At 35.1% G+C, this 17,321-nt stretch overlaps 1 protein-coding gene across 7 annotated transcripts in view; it reads left to right on the top strand.

Annotated features, from left to right (window-relative positions):
• Positions 1–17,321, top strand: part of ZDHHC20 (zDHHC palmitoyltransferase 20) — a 160,275-nt gene that overhangs the window by 129,754 nt on the left and 13,200 nt on the right. For 5 of the 7 annotated variants that reach the window (XR_012126703.1, XM_073226133.1, XM_073225998.1 and 2 more), the window contains exons 5-9: positions 4,936–5,005; positions 6,569–6,601; positions 7,212–7,332; positions 13,939–13,974; positions 15,835–15,967. Coding sequence is in view for 5 of the 7 variants with exons in the window: in XM_073226133.1 (XP_073082234.1) it covers positions 4,936–5,005; positions 6,569–6,601; positions 7,212–7,332; positions 13,939–13,974; positions 15,835–15,967 (393 nt within the window). In the remaining 2 variants the exon portion in view is untranslated. The remainder of the gene's footprint in view (positions 1–4,935; positions 5,006–6,568; positions 6,602–7,211; positions 7,333–13,938; positions 13,975–15,834; positions 15,968–17,321) is intronic. The other 2 variants (XR_012126707.1, XM_073226028.1) reach the window with 1 other exon arrangement.

Raw genomic sequence — 17,321 nt, 5'->3', positions numbered from 1 at the left:
AAAGAATTCCATTCACCATTGCATCAAAAAGAATAAAATACCTAGGAGTAAACCTAACCAAGGAAGTGAAAGACCTATACCCTGAAAACTACAAGACACTCTTAAGAGAAATTAGAGAGGTCACTAACAAATGGAAACTCATCCCATGCTCCTGGCTGGGGAAGAATTAATATTGTCAAAATGGCCATCCTGCCCAAAGCATTATACAGATTTGATGCAATCCCTATCAAATTACCAACAGCATTCTTCAATGAACTGGAACAAATAGTTCAAAAATTCATATGGAACCGCCAAAGACCCTGAATAGCCAAAGCAATCCTGAGAAGAAAGAATAAAGTGGGGGGGATCTCGCTCCCCAACTTCAAGCTCTACTACAAAGCCACAGTAATCAAGACAATTTGGTACTGGCAGAAGAAGAGAACCACAGACCAGTGGAACAGAATAGAGACTCCAGACATTAACCCAAACATATATGGCCAATTAATATATGATAAAGGAGCCATGGACATACAATGGGGAAAGGACAGTCTCTTCAACAGATGGTGCTGGCAAAACTGGACAGCTATATGTAAGAGAATGAAACTGGATCACTGTCTAACCCCATACACAAAAGTAAACTCAAAATGGATCAAAGACCTGAATGTAAGTCATGAAACCATAAAACTCTTAGAAAAAACATAGGCAAAAATCTCATGGAGATAAACATGAGTGACTTCTTCACGAACATATCTCCCCAGGCAAGGGAAACAAAGGCAAAAATGAACAAGTGGGACTATATCAAGCTAAAAAGCTTCTGTACAGCAAAGGAATCCATCAATAGAACAAAAAGGTATCCTACAGTATGGGAGAATATATTCATAAATGACAGATCTGATAAAGGATTGACATCCAAAATATATAAAGAGTTCACACACCTCAACAAACAAAAAGCAAATAATCCAATCAAAAAATGGGCAGAGGAGCTGAATAGACAGTTCTCTAAAGAAGAAATCCAGATGGCCAACAGGCACATGAAAAGATGCTCCACATAGCTAATCATCAGAGAAATGCAAATTAAAACCACAATGAGATATCACCTCACACCAGTAAGGATCGCCATCATCGAAAAGACAGACAACAACAAATGTTGGCGAGGTTGTGGAGAAAGGGGAACCCTCCTTCACTGCTGGTGGGAATGTAAATTAGTTCAACCATTGTGGAAAGCAGTATGGAGGTTCCTCAGAATGCTCAAAATAGAAATACTATTTGACCCAGGAATTCCACTTCTAGGAATTTACCCTAAGAATGCAGCACTCCAGTTTGATAAAGACAGATGCACCCCTATGTTTATCGCTGCACTATTTAAAATAGCCAAGATATGAAAGCAACCTAAATGTCCATCAGTAGATGAATGGATAAAGAAGATGTGGTACATATACACAATGGAATATTACGCAGCCATAAGAAAAAAACAGATCCTACCATTCACAACAACATGGATGGAGCTAGAGGGTATTATGCTCAGTGAAATAAGCCAAGCAGAGAAGGACAAGTACCAAATGATTTCACTCATATGTGGAGTATAAGAACAAAGGAAAACTGAAGGAACAAAACAGCAGCAGAATCACAGAACCCAAGAATGGACTAATAGTTACCAAAGGGAAAGGGACTGGGGAGGATGGGTGGGAAGGGAGGGATAAGGGGGGTGGAAAGAAAGAGGGCATTATGATTAGCATGTATAGTGTGTGGGGGACATGGGGAGGGCTGTGCAACACAGAGAAGACAAGTAGTGATTTTACAGCATCTTACTACGCAGATGGATAATGGCTGTGAAGGGGTATGTGGGGGGGGACTTGGTGAAGGGGAGAACCTAGTAAACATAATGTTCTTTCTGTAATTGCAGATTAGTGATACCAAAATAAAAAATGATAAAATAAAATTAAAAAATCACACACACAAAAAAAAAAAACCTTATACCTTGGGGGGCAGGAGGCAGAGCTGTCCTGTTTGCCTTTATATTCTCAGCATCAAGCACTATCTGTCACATGGTATAAACTCTAAATATTTGTTGAGTGAGTGAATGAATAAGTGAATGAAAAACACCCTACCCTGGTAGTCAAGCTTGTTTCTGTCATGGGCAATATTGTTCTTCTAGCCACCCTAGACTAGAAACTGCAGTTTTCTTTAATTGCTACTTTTACTTATGTTCTTCTATCTACTCAGTCATCAATACCTTAAAGGGTCTTAAAAGGTTTATTTGGTTTAATCTTATCTCAGGGCAGTGTCAGAACTGTGAGTGGAGGACACGTAGAGGAAAAGGAAAGTAAGACACTTGGCCTCTGATCTTGATCTTACTTGTTTAAACTAGACAGCCTTGGACAAATTACTTTCTTTCCCTAGCCTGGCGTTTTCAGTCTACAGAAGGGAGAGATCAAACTGGGAGGTCCTTAAGGTCCTTTATGGCTCCACCTCTCTTCATTGTGTGCTTTTACCTCCCTAGTGTCCAGCCCTATTATAGAATGCCTTCAAGAGAATATAGCTTGTTCATTTATTAAGTGGATATTTGTATAAATTTCCTTAATATTAAATACATTTTGTTTAAACTGTAAAAGTAATGCATGCCCAAGATTTTTAAAAAATGTTTTGAGGGCACCACGTGAAATACAAGTTTACCTTTCACCCTGGTGCTGCTCCTCAGAGCCTACTTCCCTGTGCTGTGTAGCTCCAGAAATAACAGCAGAGTATTGCAACACTTCTTTACAATTAATTAACATATTTCAACAATTGGAGTAGATAGATACTTACCAATTCAAATTTGATTACCTGGGTAGTGTCTTCTAGAAGGTATAACTTCTAACATTACTTCAAAATAACACTTTGTGTCTTTTTTATGTATGGTAATCTACATCTGGAAGGTGGATGCATTTTACTAGTATATGTAAAGACAGAAAAACATACATTGTTCTCCTTAGAGATGTGAAACATGCTTCATATTCAAACTATTCTACAATTTGCTTTTTTCCATTTAATATCTGCATTTTTCTAGTTTGAGGTACGTGTGTATTTTGTATGAAAAATTCTTGTTAAAGTCTGCACAATATTCCACAGTATGGATATATCATAAAATGCCTAACCATTTTGTAATTCAGGTTATTCCTAGTATTTTATTATTAAAAACAATGCTATAGTGAACATGTAACAGAGTAAATTTTGTGAAAGTAGAAAGCCTAGACTAGCAAGCATATACATCTTAAATTTTTATAGATACTGCCAAATTTCCTTTCAAAAAGATTGTAACATGTGACATGGCTCATCTACTTTTTAAGGGTGTATTTAATTTAAATTCTTATTTGAACTTATTTCCTGTGCTGTTGCTGGAATAGGATTTAAGATCACATGTAACAGAAAATAACACTTTATTCGTAGGAGAGAGAATGTGGACAGCTAGAAGGGGAAGGGTGGATTCACACAGCACAAATACAGGGGTGGTCTGACATCATTTTGCAAAGAAAGTAAGTGGCAGGCTCTTAGACCAGGCAGATACTCCCCAAAGAAGTTGACTGCAATTACTACAGATCCAGTAGAGGACTTAAAGGTACTCTTTGTAGATGTTGTAAAATCTTCAAAAGGTCAGCTGTCTTTGAAAGACCCATAGTCATTTTGCCTTATTGCCAAGACATAGTGCCATTTGTTTGCTTTGGAGGCCATCATATGGAGAAAAACTAGCATCTCACTATAATTTTATTGTTCTCTATTCATCCAAAATAATGGTTTTAAGGAATTTATTGAGTTGTGAAGTCTTGGGACATATCCCTCATGAATCTTAATGATCTATTTTGTCTGTTATTTAAACTTCAAAAACCAAAACCTCAGGTTCTGAATGTTATACAGATTCTGATGGAACTCTTTCTTATTCCAGTGGACTTTTTTTATGAAAGTGTTTGAGCTGAATTGGGGAAATCAGCCTCACCTGATCTGACTTCCTGTTACACACTCTCTGACCACATTTCTGTGTCCTTTTCACTCAGTTCATGCTGAGCACCGCACTACTCCTTGAGCAAACTAAGCGCTCTCCTACCTCGAGGCCTGTTCCCTCTGCTTCAGATCCTCCTTTCCTAGATACCTGTGCAACTTACTTTCAGCTTCAATTTTCTCATGTCTCCGAAATTTCAATACCCCAGTTTCTTTCCTGCATTACTTTATCAGCACCTATCACAGATAGGCTGTTTATTTTGTTAACTTAATCTTATTACTTCTCATCTTCTCTAATAGCATGTAAATCCATGAAGACAGGGATTTTTGCCTAGAGCATCTGGCACCTAGTAGGTACTCACGTTTTGAATGAATGAACATATAAATTGGGCAACAGTAAACATACATTAGGATTTAGTGGGGAGAAGTTCAGGGATATTTTGGAGTATGTTTTTTGTTTTTGGTTTTTTTTTTCCAAAAAAGTGTTACCAGTTTTGCTATTTGTCTGGGGTAGAGTATAGAAGGTAAAAGGTTGTGGGGGTTTTTTTGCTTTTAAAAAAAAATAAAGCTGCTTTGTAATTTCAAAAATAAAATCCCATAGGGCACCTTAAAGTTTAGTTACATTCATTTTGATACTTGACTATTAGACATTGCAGGTTGGTAGAAAAAAAACACAATGATGTAGGACTGCGTAAATCTGAGTTCTACCACCTAAGTGTTTGACCTTGTACAAGTCAAAGACTTGCTTTGGATCTACTTTTTCATCTGAACATTGCTGGGTACACTGCATGTCTGAGGTTCTCTTCTTCTGTCCCTTGACATTTTGATTTCAGAAGCTCTCCAAATGTGTTTTGGTGTTATTTTAAAATTATTAATTATCAGTTTTACAGAGTTGTTTATAAAAGAAATGAAAAGCAAATTTTATAATCCAAATACTTAAACTTGTACATCCTTCAACAACTTCCTTTTAATTCTCAAATATAGCCATCAGATACTGTGAAAGATGTCAGCTGATTAAACCTGACCGTGCACATCACTGCTCAGCATGTGACATGTAAGTGTTACTCATTTGCTTTCATTTAACCTCAGCCCTGGAGATTGCTGATAGGAAGTAGAATGGGAATGAACAGTTAATATACTTTATACTTAACATAAACATGTCATTGTATCCCATTACTTGCTGTGAAGCAAGGCTAACAAGAATACTTATGTAAGCTAGAATATACTTTGGAGTAATCTTTGGTTAGTTTCTGTACCAGTTGATAGAATATTTTCTTTGAATATATTCCTTCTGCTTATGCTTACTGTAATATTGATGGTCAAGCAGATAGTAAACCCCTTGAGAAAGATAACTTTATTTTCTGGATTAAAAAGGCCAGAATAACAATTTTCTTATTTTTATTATTAATATTTATATCAAAACCTAACAAACCACAAAAATACCATTTTCAATTACCATCTGTGACATTCTCAAAAAGAAATTGGAAGATTTTATTCCTTGTGCACTTGTGAGAAGCAGTGTGTTGAAGGAAAGATCCCTAGTTTAGGAATCCCAACCAGTCCTTGGCCTTTAGTTAGACAAGCTATATAACATTCTGGTTACTAGTTTACTCATGTTATAGTAGTCCCCTATGTGCAAGGGATACCTGAAACCACAGGTAGTACTGAACCCTGTATTTACTTTTTTTCAATACGTACATACATACCTATGATAAAGTTTAATTTATAAATTAGGCAAATTAAGAGATTAACAACAATAGTAATAAAATAGACCAGTTACAACATATAATGTAAAAGAAGTTATGTGAATGTGGTTTCTGTTTCAAAATAGCTGCTTGTACTGTACTCACCCTTGTGATGATGTGAAATGAAAAATGCTATGTGTTGACATGAAATGGGCTGAACAGCATAGGCACTGTGACATGTCAGGCTACTAATGACCTTCTGACAGTGTTTCAGAAGGCTCATGGTATGCTTCCAGACAGTGGTTGACCATAGGTAACTGAAAGCACAGAAAGTGAAACCACAGATAAGTCAGGGACTACTGTGTTTAAGATGATTTGTGGTTACATATGGTTACATAAGGTTACATATGCTGACAGAGAGGCGAATTTCTTTTTCTGATTGTAAAAGTATAGTAGTGCATATTCATAGTATAGAACTTTATAAAGTATATGGGAAAAATAACTCTACAAGCCCATCAGTATTAAATTTTTAATGTATTTGCTTCTAAAGTTTTATTTTTATTACTTGCACATGTTTAAAATAACATAGGGATTGTCTGTATTTCATTCTCTCTCCCTCAACAATTTATAAGCTGGATCTATCTAATGTAACAGGAGCGATATCTAATGTAACAGGAGCGATATGTACTATATCTATATATTAAAATGTCATTTGATGTGGTTCAAGGCAACTGGTATGCTGAGCTGAAGTGCTGGTGTAAAAAATTGTTTTGGAAATACCAGAAATTTTCCCTAACCTAATGTTTACTGGGTAGGTTTTTCTAAGATGCATTTGTAAAGGGAAAAATTAAAGTAAAAAAAAGAAAAGAATCAGAAATCAGAATTAGGAAAATTTTTATACATGGATTTTCTTATGCTTATTTGTTTCTTAGATGTATTCTTAAGATGGATCATCACTGTCCTTGGTATGTATAAAAAAATAAAGGAACTCATACAGGGGAGAGGTGGGAAGGAGAAAATTTGGAGGGATTTACCCCAGCATTCCTAAACCTTGAAGGTCAATTTAATTACTCATAGACCTCAAGATTGATCTGGTTTTATGGATTTGTGTGTGTGTGTGCATGTTTATATTAACTGTTTTCCTTTAAATATATTTTTTGATGTTAACCCCAGAAATTACATATTAAGAAATAACATTAAAATTCCAAATTCCTTACAGAGTTGATTAAAAACATACAACCACAATTAAGACACTGCTCCCTACTTCTCAAAATTTTCCAAGTAAAAATATTTTTGTCTAATTTATTATTGTTGTTTAATATGACTAAAAAAATAACATAAAACTTGTCATCCTAACCATTTCTAAGTGTGCAGATCATTAGTGTTAAGTACATTCACCCTGCTGTGCAGTCTCCAGAACTTTTCAGTTGTGCAGTGCAGAACTGAAACGGTACCCTTTAAACACAACTCCTATGTTCCCTTACCCCACCCCCTACCAAAAGCCATTCAATTTTTTGTTTCCTTGAGTTTGAGATTTGTCTTATTTTTACAGTGTGATTTTCTTTACTCTTCTAGGGTGAATAACTGTGTGGGATTTTCTAACTACAAATTCTTCCTGCTGTTTTTATTGTATTCTCTATTATATTGCCTTTTCGTGGCTGCAACAGTTTTACAGTACTTTATAAAATTTTGGACGGTAAGTTTTTTCCTATCTTCAAACATGTATTTAAGACTTTTTAAGATACTGCATTCATAAAGAATCACTTCATCCTTTATTATAAGTAGATTTTTTTTAGATATTCTAGATTATTTTAATTTATAGTTAGAATTTATAGTCAATCAGAAGGCAGAAAAAAGGTTACAATTTATCTTGATATATATATGCTTATTTGTAAATAAATGAATAGTAAGTGAATAGTGAGCTGCTTTTAGTGATTCAGATTGTTTTCAGCCACACTCTTAACAATAGACATACCAATTTTAAGGAAGTAATTATATTTATTTGAGTTGGTGAGACTTACTGCAGTTTTACCATAGTAAAAATGAAATCCCTGGCCCCAGATAACCATTAATCTCTTTCTTGCCTCTCTAAATATTAATCCTTTTCTGTCATGAAGTGCAATTTTTTCCCATGCTTTCAATTTATATCTTATAACCCTGTTTTCTTTTGTTTTTATTAAATGGAAACTTGTACTTTTAAAGCACTACTTTTATGATACTTTTATGATTTCTGATTTCTTAAAAATTTACAAGCATTACATTTAATATATGATTTCTGGGTTTAGCTGTTTACTGTAAGTTTATACAAATATTCATCCAGGTTTCTTTCTGGCATTTTTATTGTTTTTGTTTTCACATTTAAATCTTTGATTTTGAAGGGGGATTATTGTGGTCAAAAAGTACTTGGTATTTACTCTTCCTGAAAACCCTATTAAGGTATCTTATAATGTAGGTTTTATTATTATTCAGATATGGTATAGCCAACAAGTCAGAGATGATTAGCATTGAAAAAGTAGTTTGTTACTCACAGTTTGCAGTAGAGGAAGCGCACACCACTATGCTCTGCCACCCAGGGCAGCACTAGGCAAGGTAATCCGTTTTAGGATTAGCTAGTCTGGATGATTTCCATGGTCTCTGGGCATAGAGACTGTCTCTGGTTGTCTGGGACCTGTCTCCAGCATGATCAGGGCAGGGGACTTACCTCCTACAATGTGAGAGCCAACTAGAAGAACAGTTTACAGCATGGATTCTGTTTTAGTTTGTTCATGAGAGGTTTGTTCCTTGCTACCTATTAAGAATAGTTCTCGGAAGGGCGGTCTCTCCCCAGTCAGCAAATCCCCAGATGCCAGAGCATCAAGAATACAGAAAGTAAGAAAATATAGTTAATACAGAAGTTGTTATTCCAATTTTCAGAGTTGGAAACTGAGGTTGGAAAAGTTCAGTAACTACCCAAGGTCACATACTTAAAAGTTATAATTTTAACCTAGGTCTGTCTATTTCAATATCCAGGTACTTTCTAATGTAAGTTACTATTCATAATTGTATGAGTGAAGAATAATAATTAAAACCTTGAGTCATAACCACAATTATTTTTCCAGGAAAGATCTAATATATTTTAGAAAGATTTTCATTAACATCATTAGACTTGTAAAACTTTGGGTATTTAAAACACTGGGGTGTAATTCTTACCTTTGTGCATATTGAAAAAGAGCACTCCAGTTGTACATAGACTCAGTCTAATGAATTTTGGCCTCTGTAGTTCTCCTAGTGTGGCACCTTTGTTCTGTTTACAACCTACTTAACCATACTCAGTGGCCCTGTTTAAGCAAACAGGAGTCAGTGCCAAATGAATGAAGTCCATATTAAGGAATTTCACATTGCTTTATCAGAAACTTCAGCAGTGTTTATATGTAATGATTTATTAAAGAATATATTTTTTAAAGTTCTTTGGATTTATCATGAGTACAGAAAGACTGGTAAATTTAAATCTATCTTTTTCTTCATTCATTCATCAAATATTTATTTATACCTGTTACATGCCATGCAGTGTTCTAGGTACTTAGGATATATCAGTGAACACAACAGAGTTCTGTCTTTGTAAAACTTACTTTTGAGAAGAGGGAGACAAATATAATACATTATATATTAGAAAGTAAAACTGAAAAAAATAAAAATGGAGTAGTGTAAGGGATTTGGCAAGTGTGTGTAGGCAGTACATTAATAGTAAGGACTTGAATACACCATTGTAATCAATGGATAGGTCATCCAGACAGAAAATCAGTCAGGAAGCACTGGCCCTAATAACACATTAAAAAACAGATGGACTTAACAGACAATATATAGAACATTTTATCCAAAATCATCAGAATACTCATTCTTCTCAAGGGCATATGGAATATTGTCCAGGATAGATCATATGACAGGCCACAAAACAGGTCTTAATTAACTTAAGAAGGTTGTAACAATATTAAGCATCTTTTCCAACCACAGTGGTATGAAAGTTGAAATCAATTACCGGAAGAAAACTGAAAAATTCACAAATATGTGGAGAGTAGACAACATGCTGCTGAGTAACCAATGGGTCAAAGAAGAAATAAAAAAATATCTTGAGACCAATGAAAATGGAAATATAACATGCAAAAACATATGAGATGTAGCAAAGGCATTTCTAAGAGAAGGAGGTTAATAACAATAAATGCCAACTTTCAGAAATAAGAAACATTTCACATAACTTAACTTTGCACCTCAAGAAGCTAGAAAAAGAAGAAACAAAGCCCAAAGTTAACAGAAGGAAGGAATAACAAAGATAAGAGCAGAAATAAGACCAAAACCAGTAGAGAAGATCTATGAAAGTAAAAGCTTAAAGTTATTTTTGAAAAGATAAAATTGATAAACCTTTACCTAGATCTCACCATGAAAAAAGAGGACTCAAAATCAGAAGTGAAAGAGAAGACATTACAGCTAAAACCACAGGAGTACAAAGGACTACAGACAATCATATGCCAACAAACTGGACAGTCTGGAATAGACAGACATATTCTGAGAAACATGCAATCTTCCCAGACTGAGTCATGAAGAAGCAGAAAATCTTCATAGACTAATAACTGGTAAGGAGATTGAATCATTAATTTAAAAAAAACAACCTCACAACAAACAAAAGTTTTGGACACATAGCTTCACTGATGAATTCTACCAAACATTTAAGATCCTAATGCCAGTACTGAAACTCTTCAAAAAAAAAAGAAGGGGGAAACACTTCCAAACTCATTTTATGAGTTTACCAGACAAGGGTACCACAAGAAAAAAAAACTACAGGTCAGTATACACGATGAACATAGATGTAAAATCCTCAACAAATATTAGCAAACTGAATTGAGCAATACATTAAAAGGATCATATACTATCATCAAGTGGGATTTATTCTAGGGATGTAAGGATGGTTCAGCATCTGCATATCAGTCACTGTGATACACCACATCAACAAAATGAAGGATAAAAATAACATGACCATCTCAGTAGATACAGAAAAGGCATTTGACAAGATTCAATGTTCATTTACAAAAAAAACTCTCAACAAAGTGGGTATAAAGGGAACAGACCTCAACATACACTGGCCATATATGACATGCTATCATCAGAACAGTGAAAAGCGTAAAACTTTTATTCTAAGATCAGGAACAATACAAAGTTGCCCACTCTTGCCACTTTTATTCAAAGCAATATATACTAGAAGTCCTAGCCAGAGAAATTCTTCAAGAAATATAAAGGATCCAGATTGGAAAGGAGGAATTTACAGATGACATGATTCGATACATAGAAAACACTAAAGACTCCACCAAAAACTGTTAAAAATGAATGTGGACTGAAGGAATAAAAGAGCAGCAGACTCACAGACCCCAAGACAGGACTAGCAGTTACTAAAGGGGAGGGGTGGGGGAGGGCAGGTGGGGAGGGAGGGAGAAGGGGAGTGTGGGGTATCAAGATTGGTGCACATGGTGTGTGTGGGGTCATGGGGAAGACAGTGTAGCTCAGAGAAGACAAATAGGAACCCTGTGGCATCTTACTACACTGATGAACAGTAACTGCAATGAGGCATGGGTGGTACTCAATAAATAAGGGATAATAAGGGTGAATGTAATAACCACATTGTTTTTCCTGTGAAACCTTCATAAGAGTTTGTATCAATGATACCTTAAAAAAAATAAATTTGGTAGAATTGCAGGATACAAAATCAATATACAGAATTCAGCTTCATTTCTATACACTAATAACAAACTATCAGAGAAATGAAGACAACAATCACATCAAAAAGATTAAACCATGTAGGAGTAAATTTAACTAAGGAGGCGAAAGACCTGGACACTGAAAACTACAAGACATTGATGAAAGAAAATGAAGGCACAAATGGAAAAATCATCTGTGCACATGGATTGGAATATTTAGTAGTATTAAGACCCAAAGTACCAAAAGCCATCTACAGATTCAGTGCAATTCCTATCAAAGTTCCAATGGCATTTTTCACAAAAATAGGACATTCTTAAAATTTGTATGAAACACAGATGACTCCAAAATGACAAAGCAATTTTGAGAAAGAAGAACAAAGCTGGAGGCATCATGCTTTCTGATTTCAAACTACTACAAAGCTGTGTGACCAAAACAGTATGGTATTGGCATAAAAACACACACAGATCAATGGATCAACATAGAGAGCCCAGAAATAAACCCATGAGTCCTTGGTCAATTAATGTAGAAGAAAGGAGGTAAGAATATTCAATAGATAAAGGACAGTCTCTTCAACAAATGGTGTTGGGAAAATTGGACAGCTACACGGAAAAGAATGAAACTGAATCCCCATCTTACACCATATACAAAATTCAACTCCAAATGGATTAAAGACTTGAACATAACACCTGAAACAATATATCTCCTAGAAGAAAAAACAGTCACATCAGTCTGGTGATATTTTAGATTTGACATCAAAAGCAAAAGCAACAAAAGTAAAAATAAACAAGTGGGACTACATCAAACCAAGAAGCTTCTGCACAGCAAAGGAAACCATCAACAAAATGAAAAAGCAACTTACTAAGTGGGAAAAATATTTGCAAATCATGTGTGTGATAAGAGGTTAATACCCAAAATATATAAATAAGTGCAACTCAGTAGCAAAAAAAAAGTCCAATTAAAAAATGGGCAGAGAGTCTAAATAGACATTTTTCCAAAGAAGACATACAGATGGCCAACATGTATGTGCAAAAATGCTTAACATCACTAAGTCATCAAGGAAATGCAAATCAAAACCACAATGGGGTATCACCTGACTCCTATTAGAATGGTGGCTGCTATCAAAAAAATGAGAAAGAACAAGTGTTGGCAAGGATGTGGAGAAAAGGAAAGCCATGCGCACTATTGGTACAAATATTAATTGGTGCAGTCACTATGGAAAACTGTATGGAGGTGCCTCAAAACTTTAAAAATAGAACTACATATACAGCAATTCCACTTCTGGACATTTATCCAAAGGAATGAAAACATTAACTTGAAAAGATACTTGTAACCCTGTGTTCATTGAAGTATTATTTATAATAGCCAAGACATGGAAACAACTTAAGTGTCCAATGGATGAATGAATAAAGAAAATGTTTTTATACAAGACATTATTTTATAAATGAACTATTATTTAGCAATAAAAAAAAGGAAGGAAATTAGTGCCATTTGCAACCACGTGGATGGACTTTAAGGGCATCATGCTAAATGAAATAAGTCAGAAAAAGACAATATATGATCTATATGTAGAATATTTAAAAAAAGATTCATAGATACAGAGAACAGATTGGTGGTTATCAGAGGCAGGGGTTGGGGTAGGCAAAGTGGGTGAAAGTGCTAAGTCCTGGGGATGTAATACAGCATGGTGACTTAGTTATTTGAAAGCTAAGAGAATAGTTCTTAAAAGATCTCATTACAGGAAAAAAATTGCAACTGTGGTATGGATATTAACTAGACTTATTGTAGTGATCATTTTGCAATATATACATATACTGAATCATTGCTTTACACTTGAAACTAACATAATGTTGTATGTCAGCTGTATCTCAATTTTTAAAAAGTGTGATCATGATAGACCTCAGTAAGAAGGTAAGATTTGAGCAAAGACTTGAAAGAATCAGTGGGAATCTGAGAAAGAAACATTTTAGGAGAAGCATGTGAAATTTTGAGCAAAGGCCCAAAAGTGAAGGAATGTCCCTACCATGTTTGAGTAACAGCAAGGAGGTGTGGTGGCTGGAGTAGAGTAAGTGAGAGGACAACGGGAAGTCCAGGAGCAGGGCCTAAATGATAAAGAGCCTTGGCAGGAGCGGATGGAGCTGAGGGTGACTGCTCCGACTTGGCCCGGCTGCTGGCTGAGGCTGGGTGGGGAGGGGCCCGCGGCAGTGCCCCTGGAAGGCTGCTGCAGTAGCCGCAGACGTGGGAGGGAAGTTGTCAGGGCCAGTTTTTAGAAACTACTTATCAGAAGTTTTTTCTTTTTAAAAGCTATTTGCTAAAAAAAATTAATTTTATTCTTTTCTAGGTATACAAATCTCTCCTCTAAAAATTGAGTGGAAACATGTATTTTAAGTATACCTGAAATGTGCTTGAAGAGCTTAAATGTTCTTGCCTGCTCTCTCTTTTTTGGTTCTTGAGAAAATGTTGTTGACCTTTAAAAAGCAAGTGTTAGTGTTCTTTCAGAAATAAAGGGTTTATAGAACTAGTGTTCAGGATAATTTTGTATACAATTTGGTGTCTTAATATTTGTCTCTATTTGTACAAGCTTTGCCACAGGAAATCTACAGAGAGTTGTCCAAAGGTAAAATATATTATTGGCATGACATTCTTGTCATCTCTTTTGTGACATTTACAGTGAATATGTATGATAGTAATTTGCTTCACAAGATGGGGAGATAGAAGAATCACTTGATGTGTTTAAAAGGAATTTTAAATGGATAATATCCTAAATGTTCATCAATACAGATGAATGGATAATAAAGAGTGGTACATATATACAGTGAAATTACTCAGCCATAAAATAGAAGAAAGCTTGCCATTTGCGACAACATGGATAGACCTACAAGGGTATTGTGCTCAGTGAAATAAGTCAGACATGGAAAGACTAATACTGTATGATTGCATTTACATGTGGAATCTAAAAACAAAAACAAACAAAACTGAAGTAGACTCAGGACAGACTGGTGGTTGCTGGAAGGGAGGGAGTTGGGGGCATGAGTGAAATAGTTTCACCTATAAAACATTAGAAGAATGGTATCTTAGCTAATGTACCTCATTTTATTGTATGTACCTCAAAAAATTTTTTTAGACCTATGATTTTCTAAGCTGAAAGTAGCTTTTAAAAAGTTCCATTTCTCACTTAGAGATAAATGCAGTAAAAACCTTAATTTTTGTTAGTCTATTTCCTATGTAAGGAGGAAAAATCTATAATGCTTGGTGAGGAATTTTAAATTAGAACTTTTGTTAGGCCCCAAAGAAGGATTTAGAATTGAGAATCATTCCCAAGCCCTATGTTACCTTTGTGTGCAGAAGCCTATTTGTGCTCCAAGTGTCAAACTCCTGTTTTCTATTTTGGTACATTCTAGATTTCACTTGAAATAACCTACTTAGGTAAAGACAATATTACTGACTGTTAGTTTTGAGAATGGTGTTTCAAGGTGGTGCCAACCTGTTTCCATTGTGACATCACAAGAGGGATGAAACAAGATAAATGACATTAGCCAGATATGGTGGGTCCATATACTTTAATATGATCGCAGTGGTATTAAGAGGAATTTTCATTTTAATTTTGTGTAATTAAAATTTAGCTAAGTTATAAAGAAAAAAAATTGTGGTTACTAGGAGAGAAGAGAAAAAATAAATGCCACAATAACCTAATGCTAAAAACTTTCCTGTTAGCCTCTAAAACAGTGTTTAAGTGAAGCAGAATCACCTCACATTCTAGTGGAGTCCATGATTTTATTTTAAGAGCTAATACTTAAAGGCTTTCTCCTTCCCCTGTTAATAGATACTAATTTCTTCTAGATTAAGGCTTTTGATTCTGGTAAAATGAATATAGCCATAAGAATGGGTAGCAGAGAATCTGTTTTCAATCACTAATTGTAGTAAACTTATTTACCAAAATTGCTAATAACCTAGAAATGTTCTATAGGATTGGAGCAAGGAGAAAAAGTAGGAATCGAGCAGCTGAGTGCAAAGACTTATTTGCTGTAGTGTTCCAAAAACAGAGACTAGAGCAGCACAAAAACAAACCTAAAATTCATCATAGTGTCTGGTTAGCATATGTAATTAAAATAAGCACATATTTTAGCATAGATGGGGGAACTCTCGTATGCCCTGGATTTTGGAAAAAACTTACAAGTATTTGCACAAAGTACAAAAGAACAATGTTAGGTTAAAAAAGTCCATCTAGTAATGCTAGACTTTTAAATATTTAAGAGCAATTTTTAAAAATGACTGACCATTTATATAAGCAAGCTCCGTTGATTGCACCAGTTTTCTGTTTTGGGGATGGTGCTTTGGGATATGTTATCTAATTCACTTTTATTCATATCTGGTGAATTTTTTGGTAGATTCATCCGTCTTTAGGAGGAACGAGATAACGAGTATATTTTAGAGGGTGACCACCTCCAAAATGAACTCTTCTTTTTTCTTTCCTCAGAATGAACTCTCAGACACACGTGCAAAATTCCACATACTGTTTCTTTTCTTTGTGTCTGCGATGTTCTTCGTCAGCGTCCTGTCACTTTTCAGCTACCACTGCTGGCTAGTTGGAAGAAACAGAACAACAATAGGTAAACAAGTTAAAATAAATCACCATTATTTAGGAAGATAACCACAAATTAACATGAAATCTAGAAAAGGACAATGGTCGAGTAACAAAGAAGTGTGAAATAATTCTGTATTAAAATTAACTGTGACTCAAGTATGTAGCACAGAGAAGACAAGTAGTGACTGTGGCATCTTACTACACTGATGGACAGTGACTGCAATGGGGTGGGGGGGGGATTTGATAAAGGGGGAATGTAGTAAACCTTAGCATAAGATTGTATATCAATGATACCTTAATAAAAAAAATTTAACTGACTGGATAGGAACAGTGGCTATATGATGAATGTAAAGGTTGAGGAAATGAGATTCACATCTATATGTATTTTTAATAGTTCATTATTAGAGTACTGACTATATGTTATAAGTTTTAACAAAAGCAGTTTCCTCCATTTATAGTGTCTTTTAAAAAATCAGTCTGTGAAAGATAGGAAATACATGTTATAAGGTTTATTCTCACAATGCAAAAAAATAAATCCTTAATTGCAGCTTATCATTTAGCTAAAACATGCATTCTTTACTTTCTCCCCCCAGTTGATTACACACTTGACTGAAGCTAAGGAATAGTGTTTTTGACTTGGCTTATCTTTTCCATCTTTGTGTCAGTTGACAGTGAAACTTACATATTTTGTCTCTACTATCAGCATTTACTTCCTTTGCTCATTTTTAAAAGTGCAAATGTACAGGAAGAATTCAGTAAGGTGATCACATAATTGGACAAACATTTCTCAAACAAGGGTGGTGTGCCAAAATTGACCTATTAGTATGTCAGCAGCACCACTGTGCTACAATTTAAAGATTTAGGTATCAGCTAACATACCAAGATACAAAATAGGGATTTGTCGCATTATATGTAAGAAAGTTAGACTCCCTGCCATCTAAAGTCAGGTGCCTCCAGGAGAATTGGAAAGGGACTGATTTAATGTAAGAAGATGAAGAGGTTTTCAGGAGACTCTAAGCTATTTTGGTATTTGAATCATTTTAATCCTGTGTCTTACTGAGTCATATAAGGTATGATGGGCTTCCCAGGTAGGGATTTCTGTGCCCTTTCTTCCCAGCTCACTGTCCACTACTGAGTTCTCCAGTTCCATCACACCTTCATCCCTTTCTTACGTAGATAAATCTCATATCTATTAATTTCTTCACAGAATATCCTGCCATCTCCTTACCTTTAATCAGAGATGATAAAAGTCAGCCTACATGAAAATCTAGCCCTTAAGACTTCCCACAACAGCTAAAAACAGAGATTTCACAAAGAAAAGTATATTTCTTCTCTTTAAAATTGACAAATCTGGTACACGGGGCCCATTGTCCCATGTG

Source organism: Manis javanica, chromosome 1 (genome assembly GCF_040802235.1).
Source record: "Manis javanica isolate MJ-LG chromosome 1, MJ_LKY, whole genome shotgun sequence".
Lineage (NCBI taxonomy): Eukaryota > Metazoa > Chordata > Mammalia > Pholidota > Manidae > Manis > Manis javanica.
This window is presented reverse-complemented; position numbering and strand designations above follow the sequence as displayed.